The sequence below is a fragment of the Oreochromis niloticus genome, linkage group LG23, assembly GCF_001858045.2.
Source record: "Oreochromis niloticus isolate F11D_XX linkage group LG23, O_niloticus_UMD_NMBU, whole genome shotgun sequence".
NCBI classification, from domain to species: domain Eukaryota; kingdom Metazoa; phylum Chordata; class Actinopteri; order Cichliformes; family Cichlidae; genus Oreochromis; species Oreochromis niloticus.
In genome coordinates this window covers 26,860,644-26,876,028 of record NC_031986.2, presented here as the reverse complement: position 1 = coordinate 26,876,028, position 15,385 = coordinate 26,860,644, and the positions used below count along the sequence as shown (strand labels likewise).

The following is a 15,385-nucleotide window of genomic DNA, read 5'->3' as shown; positions in this document are numbered from 1 at the left end:
CCCGGCTTCCTAGTAATCCTCTCCCCTTTCTGTTGCAGCCTCCCGCGGTCCCGATTCCGGCTTCCTTGTGTCATTGTTTCCCCGGGTTATTAGTTCCTCGTTTTGCTCTCTAGTTTCCCCGGGTCGCCTTTCGTTAGTATAATAAAGTGTCTTTTCTGCTACCGCTGGGTCTGCGCCTGGATCCTTTTTGTGCACGCGCGCTGTGGCGCCTGACAGTTTCAGATGTGGAGCGCAGTCTTCTTTCTCTTCTTCACTGTATAAATCAACAGTAAGCTTAATTTTTCTCTTTCGTTAATTACGTCTTGATCTAATTAATGTTTGGAGTTGTTCAACTTGTGTTTCATTGGAAAGTTTCTGTGACTTTTATTCTAAAGGGCCATGTGGTCAGAAAGAGTATAAGAAAAATACGTCATACTTATATAATAATATAAAATTAACTTTGTTTAATATATTACGTTGTTTGAGTGCAGTGCTTTGAGATCCTGCTTTATTACTCGGAGTTAAGTTGCCTTTAACCGTCTTATAAAGTCAAACACACCTGGCCTTGGCAACAGTTTGCCTCCAGGGGTTTTGGCACAATCACGATGTTATAAAAAATACAATTTAAAAAAAAAAAAAGCAACAATTTAAAAGAGGTGAGCTTTCCGATAAGGTTACCGCTTTACATTTGCTGGTTTTTTAAAAAAAAAAAAAAAAAAAAAAAAGACACAAGAAATGATGAAAGATGATGATGAAAGAGACGGTGCGCCCTGAAGTTGGGCACATTCGATAGAGAGGGCCGTGACCGTTGCCGGTTACTGAGGTGGTTTCTGTTTGTGGGTGGGGTGGGTTTCACTCCCTTCCTTCTGCCTATTAAAGCAAACAAACGAACAGAGATCAGACAAAGACGGAACACACAAACTTGTGCACTCTTTGGATGATACTAGAAACCGTTCATTTTCATACAAATCCTTCATACAAAATAGTTCAACTTTAGACAGCAACAGCCCAGCAAAATGTGATTGAAACCCTGACCACCTGTAGTATTTGCCAAAAAAACGAGCCAGAAAGAATATTCCTGTTGCAAAAGCTGCAGTTAGTTTATGGTAAAGTGACTTTTTCTTTTTATCAAAGGGTAAAAATTATTTTTGATATTAAAAATTTTAAATAAAGCACATTTTTTAGATATTAAAAAAATGTGCTTTTAAGAGCGATCTGTCCGGGAGGGATGCTGAAAACGTCCCAAGATCAGAGTTCTATGAGCATACTTTAAGTGGTGTGGTACAATAACGCATAGCCACAAATATGTTTGTAAAACAGGTAGTTTCTTAATTTTATAATCAGGGCCGTTGCTAGCCATTTGGGTGCCCTAAGCACAAATGCTTTATGGTGCCCCCCCCCAATTAAAAAAAAAAAAAAAAAAAAAAAACATTAATACTTTTGAATTTCTCAGTGGAATTTGTTTAATTAAATAACAACAAACATGACAGTTAAACAAATAAATAAGGTTAAAGGAGGTTAAAAATACTGTTACAAATAAATACTCAGGCCCCTTTGGAAAATTAAAATCAGAGCTGACATTAAAAGGACCTCTCCGCACAATTTCAACACGATCAGCATCTACAATGTGAGCTGGCCAAAGAGCAGGATCGGTTGAAGGGGGCACACATGTCTCCACAGTGTCACTTTCTGATAGTCTCTCAGTGACAGGACTCTCAGTGGTACTTGTGTATGGAACTGTACCTGAACTGGTGGTTGATGGTTCTTGTTCTTCTTGGCTAGGGATTGTTGCAGGGTCTACAATGGCTGGTGGTTGATGTCCAGGGATGGCACTACTACTGGATGGTTCATCCTGTCCTTGAGATCCTCCTTGAACATATTTAAGCATTGACCCTGCATACAAGAGAAAATATTCAGGGATTTTACAGAAATACAATTTTGAATCTACAGTAGGCCTACGAAAAATTGCATTATAAGACTAATAAATTAAGTAAGTCACTGGTACATTTAAAAATTACTAACTATATTTTACATGTATAGATTTTCATAATGGCAAATGGCAATATAAACATGCTGTACATAATTTGATATAAATGCGCAAGTAGGAAATCTATATTACTGGAAGATATAGGTTTCATATTACACTGTAATATGAAACCTATATCTTATTTATGCCGCATAAATAAGATATGCGTCTTTATAGATATCCTGAAATGCAGCAACATACAAAGTAATCTTGTCTAATCTGATAATAATACTTGACTGCATCACTGACCTATCCCAAAGTTAAGGTTAATCAGTAGCATGCATGACGTTAGCCAGCTAGCAACCTGAGGAGGGAAATGCTAGTTTCACGATTGCTAACGTTATCTGAAAACCGTCAATTGAGTGACCATGATGAGTTGCTTTTAGTAGTCCATTCTATATTCATATCCACAACGTAAACAAACTACCCAACATCAATCATTTGCAACATTTGTTAACACAGTATGAACACTGCTAACAGGAGCTATCACAGAGTTGACGGACATGAGCGTGCAAGCAAGGGCTACAATAATGAACTTTTTCTTATTGTTATTATTTAAACATTGCCTTACCGGCAAGCGACGCCTGAGTTTCATCACGCTTCCTCTTCTTCTTTCTTTTCTCCGCTCCCGACTCCTGTTGCCGTTTCGAGGCCATGTTCAAACAGGTGTTTACCAATACCGAATTGAGGCATTATAGAACAGACCACTGGGAGTGGGGGGGGGGCACCAGGAGGAGACTGGAGACAGGGCACAAAGCAGATTCACCCCTTTTCTCGGGAAAATTGTTTTATGTTGCTTTTGTATTGTTTAACCATATTAATGCATATGATATTTATAGTATTAATATGGTTTACTTTTTTTTTTACGACCCTGATTTTTTTGGTGCCCTACCGGCCATTTGGTGCCCTACGCAGTGTGCGTTATGTGCGTTTGCGGAGCTACGGCGCTGTTTATAATTAACCCTTTCGTTAATCATGTTAAGTCTATTTAGTAACAGAAGTAAAGACAGACATAAAAACATTTCGGAAGTGACTTTTTGGCACAAGCTGAACTGTAGACGGACAGACGGCTGCCCGTGGGAGGTATTTGTTAAAGAAAGCATTTTTAAAATAAAAAAATCACAGACACATTCTGACAAATCGCAACAACCCGCTTCACTTTTACAGATTCTTGTTTGAACCTAAACAAACGTGTCACAGGTCAGAGACGAAGCTTTTGTGAAATTGAATTCCTCGCCCAAATTTACCGTGACCGAAATCCGGAAGCTGCGAGTGTCTTCCACGTAAGACAGAGGTCGCCTCATGACATCTCTTGCAAAAATAAAAATTAAAAAAGATCAAAAAGAAAAAATTGAATGTTTTTTTTAAAATTATTATTATTTATTTATTTTTGTGAGAAGCCTTAAGCCAATAGGGTTAAGGCTCGAACAGAATCGCACTGATTTTAAGCGTCAGGTGTGAAAAGGCCTGCAGAGAAATCATTTCAGAGAGCCAAGTGGGCCGGAGTGGTGTTCAGTTGTGTGTTTCAGGTAAAATGGGATTTAAAAAATGTATTATCATTTCCATGTGATTGCATATTCAGCACAGGTGCACGATTTCAACTATGAGCGCACTTGTTGCCAAATGCAGTGATCTGATCGGTCAGATCTGTTTATGCGGATCCGACAAACCGTGAAAATGGAGCTTGGTTCGAAAAATAAAGGTAAAAAGAAATCGTCCAGTGAAATTACGCGGTCGGTGTGAACGTCTACAATAAGAATAGTCAGAAAAAAAATATTTTTAATGCGGGAAATACTCGGACTGATTTACGCGTCCTCCTTTTATTTCTTTTCTACTACTTCAACTAGCTAAGAAGAATAAGCTGCAGACCGACATGTGTGAGGTTGTGAGCTCTAATTTGAAACAAACTGCCCCCCTTGTTCTTTTGTTGAAAATTCTATTTTCATATTGTATACAGTATATCTTTTTCTTCTAATCGATAAAGAGCAACTGAATATCTCGGCAAAGGCATGAGAGCAGAAAACAAATATTAAACACAAACCTCCTTTTGCCACAAAGTCTTGTCGACCCTGGAGCTGGTTGCTGTCACTTTGGGACTATTTTTCATCCATGCAAACGCCAGGATTTCTATTTTGGATGAACCGGTGTAATTTGGGTTTGGAACTTAATGTTTTTTGTTTTAAAATATATATTTGCAATACTTGATTTAATTTAGTTGTGAAGAAAATCATAAATATTTTGTACTTGTAAATCAGTTTTGTATGTGTAAAAAGAATTTGTGTGTGCGTAAAAAAGATTTGTGTGTGGACTTAACGAAAAAATACATGTGAAACTCTGCACTCAAGTTTCGAGTTACAAGTACGAATGACCCAATTTGACCCTATTTATCTTCTTTTCATCTGATTGGCCAATGTCATGTCAATCACAAATTTAACAATCCAATCAGACAACAGATGGGTTTGGCTGTCGGAGGGGTGCTTTATGGAGCTTCAGGTCCTTGAAGGGAATAAATGCCCTTTTACATTCCAGCCCAGCCCCAGCGTTTTCCTTCATCACCACGAAGGAAAACAGTCTGTGGTGGTCTGAGTTTTGTGATTTTTGTGTCCCAGGTTTACGTGCTTAATACAGGGACCTCCAGAGCCTTTTCAACAGCGCTGCAGACCTAGGGGCAGTGTTGCCAACTTAGACTTTGTCGCTATATTTAGCGAGTTTTCAGACCCCCTAGCGACTTTTTTTCTTTAAAAAGTCGCTAAAAAAAGACGTGAAAGCGCATATCGCTTTTACTCTCAACAAGCAGCGGGTGCTGTAACACAGTCAGTTCTTCTTTTACTCTTTTACTCTTATGCTGTTTTGTGGATCACAAGGTTTAAAACTACTTATAAACACACACACACAAAGTAACTCCACCAGAGTGCCTATTTCGGATCACTTTTGCCGGTCCAAGCCCGGGTAAAGGAGCAGGGTTGGAATTGTGACATTAAAAAAAACAATAATTGCTAAAAGAAATTTAATTTGTAGTTCTAAATAAACTCTAAATGCATTTAGGACGTTTTTACTCACTTTGTCTCTTCCACGATGTTATTTCTCTCTCCAACAACATAGGTTACAATTATATTAGCATGACCAATTATGCAAATTAGGTGATGACGTCATTTAGCGACTTCTAGCGACTTCTAGCGACTTTTAGGACAACCAATAGCGATTTTCCTTACTGATGAGTTGGCAACACTGCCTAGGGGGGGCAGTGTTGTGGAAATGACAGTCTTCACTAGTGGGGATAGTTACAAAGCTTTCTTCATTATGAGTTAGCGATACATGTTTTTATTGAACATTTGAAGATTAAAAAAAAAAAAACTCTTGTAGAGGACATAAAGTCAGAGATAGAAACGACAAGGAGCAGGTGCATCTAGTACAGGCAGAGCTGTCGCAAAAACCCACAGAGCCCAGCAGCCAGCGTAACAAATTCTGGATCTTTGGCTTTTAGTTAGCAGTTAGCATTAGCAGCACATGCTGCGTCCGATGTGAAAGGACCTTTATGCTGCGCACTGTGACTTACAGCAATGGTCCCGGGTCAGCCCTGACTTTGTGTTAAACTAATCATAAAGTAATAATGGTATTTCTAACCACTGATATACCACAACTTTATCCTTTCAACAGCTACTGAAAGTTAGCGGACAGAGCTTCTATCGGATATTTAAATAGAGATCCTCCAGCCTCAAACTGTATTACCCTTCAAGGACCTGCAGTTCTGCGCCCCTCTGACAGCCAAACCCGTCTGTTCTCTGATTGGATTGTTAAATTTGTGATTGAGATGACATTGACCAATCAGCTGAAAGGAAGAAAAATAGGGTCAAAATTCGTACTTGTAACTTGAAACTTGAGTGCAGAGTTTCACATCTATTTTTTGGCTAAGTCCATATACAAATTTATTTATTTATTTATTTATTTACACACAAATTCTTTTTACACATACAAATGCTGATTTACAAGTACAAAATATTTACGACCACAATTTGAGCCCATAGAGCTCAGAGGAGGTTCATAGATGTAGTGAAAGAGGACACTGACAGGACTGGTGACAGAGCTAGGAACAGAGTGAGATGGAGGCTGATGATCCAATGTCAAGACCCCTAAAGAGAGCAGCCAAAAGATGAAGACATTTTTGTTGCTTTTGCTGTGACTCATGAAGACTAACATGGGCTCTGCAACTATTTTAAGATGGAGATGCAAAGTGTATTAAATAAAGACTTTGTTGCTAAAACGATTTCTGTTATAAAGATGAGCAAGAAAGAGAGAAACAGACAAAGAGCTGGTTGAACATAATGATTCATATCAGCACAGGAAGAATGCTGCACTGCACTTGACATTTATTAACTTGTTTGAACAGAAACCACTTACTGAGTCACACACGAGCAGATGGCACAGTGCCACACAGCTCAAAAGGAAAACACGAGACTTTTCTTCAGCCTCTGCTGATCAACCTGTGAACCATGATGTGCTCAAAAATAAATTGAAAAAATTAAAAAGGGGAGTCCCAACGGAAACGTTCAGTAATAATTTGGACAACCTTTGTTTTTCTTTTACTCATTGAAAGAATGCCGACTAGTTGGCACAGCATGTTCACAGTGATTGGTCTGTTTCAGTGATGGTCCTAGAACCTTAATTACAAATAATTATCATGTTGAAGCAACAACAACACGGCTTTGTGTCGTAAGGCTGCATGTAAGTGTCCTGGACATGTCAGCAGTCCACCACAGGGTAACTAGAACTCTGTAATTTTACTGCTTTCATCTCAACACAAAGCGTCTGTTACTGTAAGAGTTTCGTTATTAGGACCTACAGCAGATGACTTCCCCTCCCTGAGCCTGACTGTTACTTTGTGTTAAAACGTGCCTTTTCCCTCCCACTGTCACCAAGTCCTTGCTTGTAACAGTTCTCAAAGATGTTCTGTTGGGTTGAGGTCAGGACTCTATATGGGTCAAGGTCTTCCACAAACTTGCTCATTCATGTCTTTGTGGACCTTGCTTTGTGCACTGGTGTGAAGACATGCTGGAACAGGAACGGGCCATCCCCAAACTGCTACCACAAGGTTGGGAGGATGAAATTGTCCTAAATGTCTTGGTATGCTGAAACATACCTGCTCTGTGAATTCACATGGTCTACCACTTCATGGCTAAGTACTGTCACGTTCACTATGTTATAATCCCACTATGAGCTAACTGTGGAAAATACTGAGTGTGCTTGTTATGCAGTGCACAATCCAGTCACTCTATGAAGACCTGTGATTATTGGGCTTCTCTCACTTTCTCCATGCTTATAGACATCACAGCTGTCTTTATTTTAGCAAGGCTGAATCAGTGTCACGTTTGCAGTAGCTTAGTTAAAGAAGATGATGTAAATTTATGGCAAAAGCATAGATAAATGTGTCCAGCAGTGATGCTAAATGTGAGGTGCTGTGTTTGCGTCAGAGTTGTTACACCTGTGAGTATGAGCAACATAAAGTGGTTAAAACGGACAATTCAAATTTCTTCTCCTGCCTGATTTTTTTTGAAGAAAAACACGACATGCTACTTGTGTTTGTTCAGAATTGTTAGTAAAATACCAAGAAAAATGTACTTAAATCTAATATATATATATATTTATATATTTATATATTTTTCGGTTTGGTAAGTTTAGGTCTAATCATTTAATAAGTGGCAATTCAATACAAGCAGTATATATTGTTTATATTATGAATAAATGTATAAATAAAATGCATAAATGTAACAAAATGTTGAAAATCTCTGGTGTTTTCTCTCTTCTTGTTGTTTTTTTTTTCCCCAAGAGCAAAGCTGGAGAAGGCTTTAAAGCAGCAGCTCATGGATTCACCAAACCAAGCGGCTCGCTCTGCAGGTACGAGTTCAGCAGCATGTTTGGGGAGACGTCATTAAGGCAAACAAACATGAAACACAAAGAGGATTTTTCCAGCAAACAGAGTTCTCTGCTTAACTCCATATACAGGAATGACATTAAAGCATTGGCAGAAACGCTCAGACAGCAAAAGAAAGACTAATCCATAAAACATTAAACGATTTAAAAAAAAAAAAAAAAAAAAGTGAAATTTATGTCTCAGACAAATAAAAAAACAAAAAAAAAAACCCAACCGAAGAACAAAAACGAGCAGCTGCTTATATAATACAGTGGTTTGCAAAAGTATTCGGCCCCCTTGAACTTTTCCACATTTTGTCACATTACAGCCACAAACATGAATCAATTTTATTGGAATTCCACGTGAAAGACCAATACAAAGTGGTGTACACGTGAGAAGTGGAACGACAATCATACATGATTCCAAACATTTTTTACAAATAAATAACTGCAAAGTGGGGTGTGCGTAATTATTCAGCCCCCTGAGTCAATACTTTGTAGAACCACCTTTTGCTGCAATTCCAGCTGCCAGTCTTTTAGGGTATGTCTCTACCAGCTTTGCACATCTACAGACTGAAATCCTTGCCCATTCTTCTTTGCAAAACAGCTCCAGCTCAGTCAGATTAGATGGACAACGTTTGTGAACAGCAGTTTTCAGATCTTGCCACAGATTCTCGATTGGATTTAGATCTGGACTTTGACTGGGCCATTCTAACACATGGATATGTTTGGTTTTAAACCATTCCATTGTTGCCCTGGCTTTATGTTTAGGGTCGTTGTCCTGCTGGAAGGTGAACCTCCGCCCCAGTCTCAAGTCTTTTGCAGACTCCAAGAGGTTTTCTTCCAAGATTGCCCTGTATTTGGCTCCATCCATCTTCCCATCAACTCTGACCAGCTTCCCTGTCCCTGCTGAAGAGAAGCACCCCCAGAGCATGATGCGGCTACCACCATATTTGACAGTGGGGACGGTGTGTTCAGAGTGATGTGCAGTGTTAGTTTTCCACCATACACAGCGTTTTGCATTTTGGCCAAAAAGTTCCATTTTGGTCTCATCTGACCAGAGCACCTTCTTCCACATGTTTGCTGTGTCCCCCACATGGCTTGTGGAAAACTGCAAACGGGACTTATGGTTTCCTGTTAACAATGGCTTTCTTCTTGCCACTCTTCCATAAAGGCCAACTTTGTGCAGTGCACGACTAATAGTTGTCCTATGGACAGATTCCCCCACCTGAGCTGTAGATCTCTGCAGCTCGTCCAGAGTCACCATGGGCCTCTTGGCTGCATTTCTGATCAGCGCTCTCCTTGTTCGGCCTGTGAGTTTAGGTGGACGGCCTTGTCTTGGTAGGTTTACAGTTGTGCCATACTCCTTCCATTTCTGAATGATGGCTTGAACAGTGCTCCGTGGGATGTTCAAGGCTTGGGAAATCTTTTTGGAGCCTAAGCCTGCTTTAAATTGCTCAATAACTTTATCCCTGACCTGTCTGGTGTCTAAATCCAATCTAGAATCGGTGGCAAGATCTGAAAACTGCTGTTCGCAAACGCTGTCCATCTAATCTGACTGAGCTGGAGCTGTTTTGCAAAGAAGAATGGGCAAGAATTTCAGTCTGTAGATGTGCAAAGCTGGTAGAGACATACCCTAAAAGACTGGCAGCTGGAATTGCAGCAAAAGGTGGTTCTACAAAGTATTGACTCAGGGGGCTGAATAATTACGCACACCCCACTTTGCAGTTATTTATTTGTAAAAAATGTTTGGAATCATGTATGATTGTCGTTCCACTTCTCACGTGTACACCACTTTGTATTGGTCTTTCACGTGGAATTCCAATAAAATTGATTCATGTTTGTGGCTGTAATGTGACAAAATGTGGAAAAGTTCAAGGGGGCCGAATACTTTTGCAAGCCACTGTATGCACATGGTTGTCATATCAATCTTTACATGCTTGCTTTTCAAAAATTCTAAAACTTGCTCATTTTCAGTACTCAGAGAGAAGTAGCATACACAGAATATTTTTATATCTGTGGGAGCTGGTGGACAACCTTTGGTTAAGGTTGGCCAAAGTATTCACTCACTGCCCCCCCCACTGTTTCGCTAGCTTAGCTCGTAGCCGACTCGTTAGCACCATGGCTACTTCACCTGTCCCTCCTGCACTTTCCTGCTCATTGTGTCAGATGTTTAGCTACTCCTCAGCCTCCTTTAGCAGTAATGATACCTGCAACAAATGTAGCATATTTGCAGCTCTGGAGGCCAGGATTAATGAATTGGAGACTCGGCTTCGCACCCTTCATTCACCCATAGCTAGCCAGGCCCCTGTAGCTGGTGCAGCCGAAGATGGCGTAGGCCCCGCTGGCTGTTCCCCGGCAGACCCCAAGCAGCTGGGGAAAGAGGGTGGCTGGGTGACGGTGAGGAGGAAGCATAGTCCTAAACAGAAGCCCCAGGTACACCACCAACCTGTTCATGTGTCTAACTGTTTTCCCCCACTTGGCAACACACCCGCCGGCGGTCAAACTCTGGTAATTGGCGATTCTGTTCTCAGACATGTGACACTAGAGACACCGGCAACCATAGTCAATTGTCTTCCAGGGGCCAGAGCAGGCGACATTGAAGGAAATTTAAAACTGCTGGCTAAGGGTAAACGTAGATTCAGTAAAATCATAATTCACGTCGGCAGTAATGACACCCGGTTACGCCAATCGGAGGTCACTAAAATCAATATTGAATCGGTGTGTAACTTTGCAAAAACAATGTCGGACTCTGTAGTTTTCTCTGGTCCCCTCCCCAATCAGACCAGGAGTGACATGTTTAGCCGCATGTTCTCCTTAAATTGCTGGCTGTCTGAGTGGTGTCCCAGAAACGATGTGGGCTTCATAGATAATTGGCAAACCTTCTGGAGGAAACCTGGTCTTGTTAGGAGAGACGGCATCCATCCCACTTTGGATGGAGCAGCTCTCATTTCTAGAAATATGGACAAATTCATTAAACCCCCCAAAATATGACTATCCAGAGTTGGGACCAGGAAGCAGAGTTGCAGTCTTACACGCCTCTCTGCAGCTTCTCTCCTCCTGCTAACCCCCCCAAAACCCATCTCCATTGAGACTGTGTCAGCTCCCAAACAGACAAAAAAAACAAACTAAAAACCAGCAATAAACAATTTAAACATAAAAAAAAAAATCACAAAGAAAGAACAATACAGTATCCACATCTGAACCAAAGAGTAAAACAGTGAAATGTGGATTATTAAATATTAGGTCTCTCTCCTCCAAGTCTCTGTTAGTACATGACTTAATAATTGATCAACAAATCGATTTACTCTGCCTTACAGAAACCTGGTTACAGCAGGATGATTATGTTAGTTTAAATGAATCAACACCCCCGACTCATTCTAACTACCAGAAATCTCGAAGCACAGGCCGAGGGGGCGGTGTGGCAGCAATTTTTCACACCAGCCTATTAATTAACGAAAGACCAAGACAGACTTTTAATTCATTTGAAAGCCTGATGCTTAACCTCGTCCACCCCAGCTGTAAAACTCAGAAACCAGTCTTACTTGTTATCATCTATCGTCCACCTGGGCCTTACACAGAGTTTCTCTCTGATTTCTCAGACTTTTTATCTGATTTAGTGCTCAGCTCAGATAAAATAATTATTGTGGGTGATTATAACATCCATGTAGATGCTAAAAATGACAGCCTCAACATTGCATTTAATCTGTTATTAGACTCAATTGGCTTCTCTCAAAATGTAAAAGAACCCACCCACCACTTTAATCACACTCTAGATCTTGTTTTAACATATGGCATAGAAACTGAACATTTAACAGTGTTTCCTGAAAACCCTCTGCTGTCTGATCATTTCCTGATAACATTTACATTTACAATAATTGATTACACAGCAGTGGAGAGTAGACTTTATCACAGTAGACGTCTTTCTGAAAGTCCTGTAACTAAGTTTAAGAATATAATCCACCCACTGTTAGGGATGGGTATTGATAAGATTTTCATGATTCAGATTCCATTTTTGATTCTGTTTAACGATTCGATTCTTTTTAAAAAAAGGAGAGCACTAAGGTCCACTATATCTTCTCTTTGAACAAGATAGAAATTTAGGAGTAACATGGCCTTACAAACCCAACAGTGAGATCTTAAGAGTTTCACAGCCTATGGCTCTTCAATGGGGTGTCACAGGGTCCTCAGGAAAAAAAAAAAGAAAAAAGAATTGTAAATGTAAATAATAAAATAAAATAAATAGTCTTCTGTAGTAATAACAAAGTATAACATAAATTATTCTGTAGCAATTACACAAGAATATCCAGTAATGTCCCTGCCTACAACTAAACACATTCACTTACCAAAAATTGGGGGCATCTGCTGTGACAAATGGGTGCAAGCCTTTGACCACAAACTTAGTCACTGCTCGGTGACATTCGTCTATCCTGGCCTGAAAGCAGATGCTAACGGTAGACTGCAGCGAGAACTGCCAGCCAGACTCTGTCTCTCTCGTCATGGTCACCTAAAGGCACAGTAATAGCAGGTTTTGTAATAAGGCAGATTGCGCTAACATAATATGCACTGTTAGCTGATTATTTACCTGCCGCATTAACGGGAGAGGACGTGCAAACGTTACCACTGTTGCTGGGTTGAGATTCACGAGTCCGGAGCGGAATTAAAAACACGACATTCATTTAAGGTTATCGTGTGTTTTGTGAGCAAATGCTTTTGCATATTCGTAGTGTTTCCTCCCTTAAATGAAATATCTACTTTGCAAGTATTGCAAGTTGCCCGTTGTCATCCGTTCTCGTAAAGTATAACCAAACTTTTGAGCGGCTTAGGCGCCCTGCCAGGTAAATGACGCTCCGCAACGTGGTGACATCTTTCGGGGCGACTGGAATCGATAAGGGAATTGTTTGCAAAAATGGCAAACAATTCCAAGGAATTGAAACAGTGGGAACCGGTTCTCAACAAGAACCGGGTTTTGATACCCAACCCCACCCACTGTTATCATCTTCAATGCCCTGTACCAACATAGAGCAGAGCAGCTATCTGAATGCTACCCCAACAGAGGTCGATTATCTTGTTAATAATTTTACCTCCTCACTACGTACGACTCTGGATACTGTAGCTCCTGTGAAAACTAAGGTCTCAAATCCGAAGTACCTGACTCCGTGGTATAATTCTCAAACACGTAGCCTAAAGCAGATAACTCGTAAGCTGGAGAGGAAATGGCGTGTCACAAATTTAGAGGATCATCATTTAGCCTGGAGAAATAGTTTGTTGCTTTATAAGAAGCCCTCCATAAAGCCAGAACATCTTACTATTAGTCACTGATTGAAGAAAATAAGAACAACCCCAGGTTTCTCTTCAGCACTGTAGCCAGGCTGACAAAAAGTCAGAGCTCTATTGAGCCAACCATCCCTTTAACGTTAACTAGTAATGACTTCATGAACTTCTTCACAAATAAAATTTTTATCATTAGAGAAAAAATTACCAATAATCATCCCACAGATGTAATATCGTCTACAGCTACTCTTAGTACCATCGATGTTAAGTTAGACTCTTTTTCTCCAATTGATCTTTCTGAGTTAACTTCAATAATTAATTCCTCCAAACCATCAACGTGTCTTTTAGACCCCATTCCTACAAAACTCCTCAAAGAAATTGTCACGGGTTGCCAGGGCAAGCCGTGTGAGAATATATTAGGACCCAAAATGCGGTAGCTCTGGTGCAAGTGAGTTTATTTAACAAAGTAAATACAAACAGAGATGGCGAGGGTGAGCTTAAAACTAAGAAAACCTAAACTGGGAACAACTAAGGAAAACAAACCTGAAACCTTGAGATAAGAAACCGGGATGCAGGGAGACTGAGAACATGGGGAAAAAAACCACACAGGACGACAGAGGGAGAAAGGCAGGAAGATGGAGGGGAACAACACAGAGGAACCAGCAACTATTAAGACAGAAGACACGACTTAAATACACTCAGAGAAACACAGGGAGATTACACACAGGTGAGGGACACAGCTGGGAGTGATTAACATGATGAGACCAGGGAGGCAAACCGAAAACACTCACATAAAACGCAGACCTTCACAATAAAACAGGAAACGCATACACGTAATGACAACACAAACTAAACAGACTGGGGGACACAGAACATAGGAACATGAAACGAAACAGAAGAGTACAAAACCCCAAGATAACAAAAACCACAGAATAATAAACTAAAACATAAACATGGAGTCACACACTCTGGACCATGACAGAAGTCCTGGCACTAATTAATTCTTCGATCTCTAATAATCGGCTATGTACCACAGGCCTTCAAGGTGGCTGTAGTTAAACCTTTACTTAAAAAGCCATCTCTAGACCCAGCTGTCTTAGCTAATTATAGGCCAATCTCCAACCTTCCTTTCATATCAAAAATCCTTGAAAGAGTAGTTGTCAAACAGCTAACAGATCATCTGCAGAGGAATGGCTTATTTGAAGAGTTTCAGTCAGGTTTCAGAGCTCATCACAGCACAGAAACAGCTTTAGTGAAGGTTACAAATGATCTTCTTATGGCCTCTGACAGTGGACTCATCTCTGTGCTTGCCCTGCTAGACCTTAGTGCTGCGTTTGATACTGTTGACCATAATATCCTATTAGAGCGATTAGAACATGCTGTAGGTATTACAGGTACTGCACTGCAGTGGTTTGTATCATATCTATCTAATAGACTCCAATTTGTACATGTAAATGGAGAGTCCTCTTCACACACTAAGGTCAATTATGGTGTTCCACAGGGTTCGGTGCTAGGACCAATTCTATTTACATTATACACACGTCCCTTAGGCAGCATCATTAGAAGACATAGCATAAATTTTCACTGCTATGCAGATGACATGCAGCTCTATCTATCCATGAAGCCAGGTGACACACAGCAATTAGTTAAACTGCAGGAATGTCTTAAAGACATAAAAACCTGGATGGCCGCTAACTTTCTGCTTCTTAATTCAGATAAAACTGAAGTTATTGTACTCGGCCCTGAAAACCTTAGAAATATGGTATCTAACCAGATTCCTACTCTGGATGGCATTACCTTGGCCTCCAGTAATGCTGTGAGGAACCTTGGAGTCATTTTTGACCAGGACATGTCCTTCAACGCACATATTAAACAAATATGTAGGACTGCTTTCTTCCATTTGTGCAACATCTCTAAAATTAGAAATATCCTGTCTCAGAGTGATGCTGAAAAACTAGTTCATGCATTCATTACTTCCAGGCTGGACTACTGTAATTCATTATTATCAGGATGTCCTAAAAACTCGCTGAAAAGTCTTCAGCTAATCCAAAATGCTGCAGCAAGAGTACTGACAGGGACTAGAAAGAGAGAGCATATTTCTCCTGTTTTGGCTTCCCTTCATTGGCTTCCTGTTAAATCCAGAATTGAATTCAAAATCCTGCTCCTCACATACAAGGTCTTAAATAATCAGGCCCCATC

At 40.3% G+C, this 15,385-nt stretch overlaps 1 protein-coding gene and 1 long non-coding RNA gene across 2 annotated transcripts in view; one reads left to right on the top strand and one right to left on the bottom strand.

The window, feature by feature from the left end:
* The window catches only part of LOC106096905 (protein NLRC3), a 33,600-nt gene that overhangs the window by 2,932 nt on the left and 15,283 nt on the right, over window positions 1-15,385 (top strand). Inside the window, exons 2-3 of the mRNA XM_019365354.2 lie at window positions 39-268; window positions 7,830-7,897. Of these exons, the coding sequence (XP_019220899.1) occupies window positions 7,864-7,897 (34 nt within the window). The 5' untranslated portion in view covers window positions 39-268; window positions 7,830-7,863. The remainder of the gene's footprint in view (window positions 1-38; window positions 269-7,829; window positions 7,898-15,385) is intronic.
* On the bottom strand, window positions 1,720-2,961 carry LOC109204371 (uncharacterized). Its single transcript, XR_002063880.2, has 2 exons — window positions 2,577-2,961; window positions 1,720-1,872 (listed from the first exon to the last, which is right to left on the bottom strand). It is a non-coding gene; the product is annotated as an uncharacterized LOC109204371 (long non-coding RNA).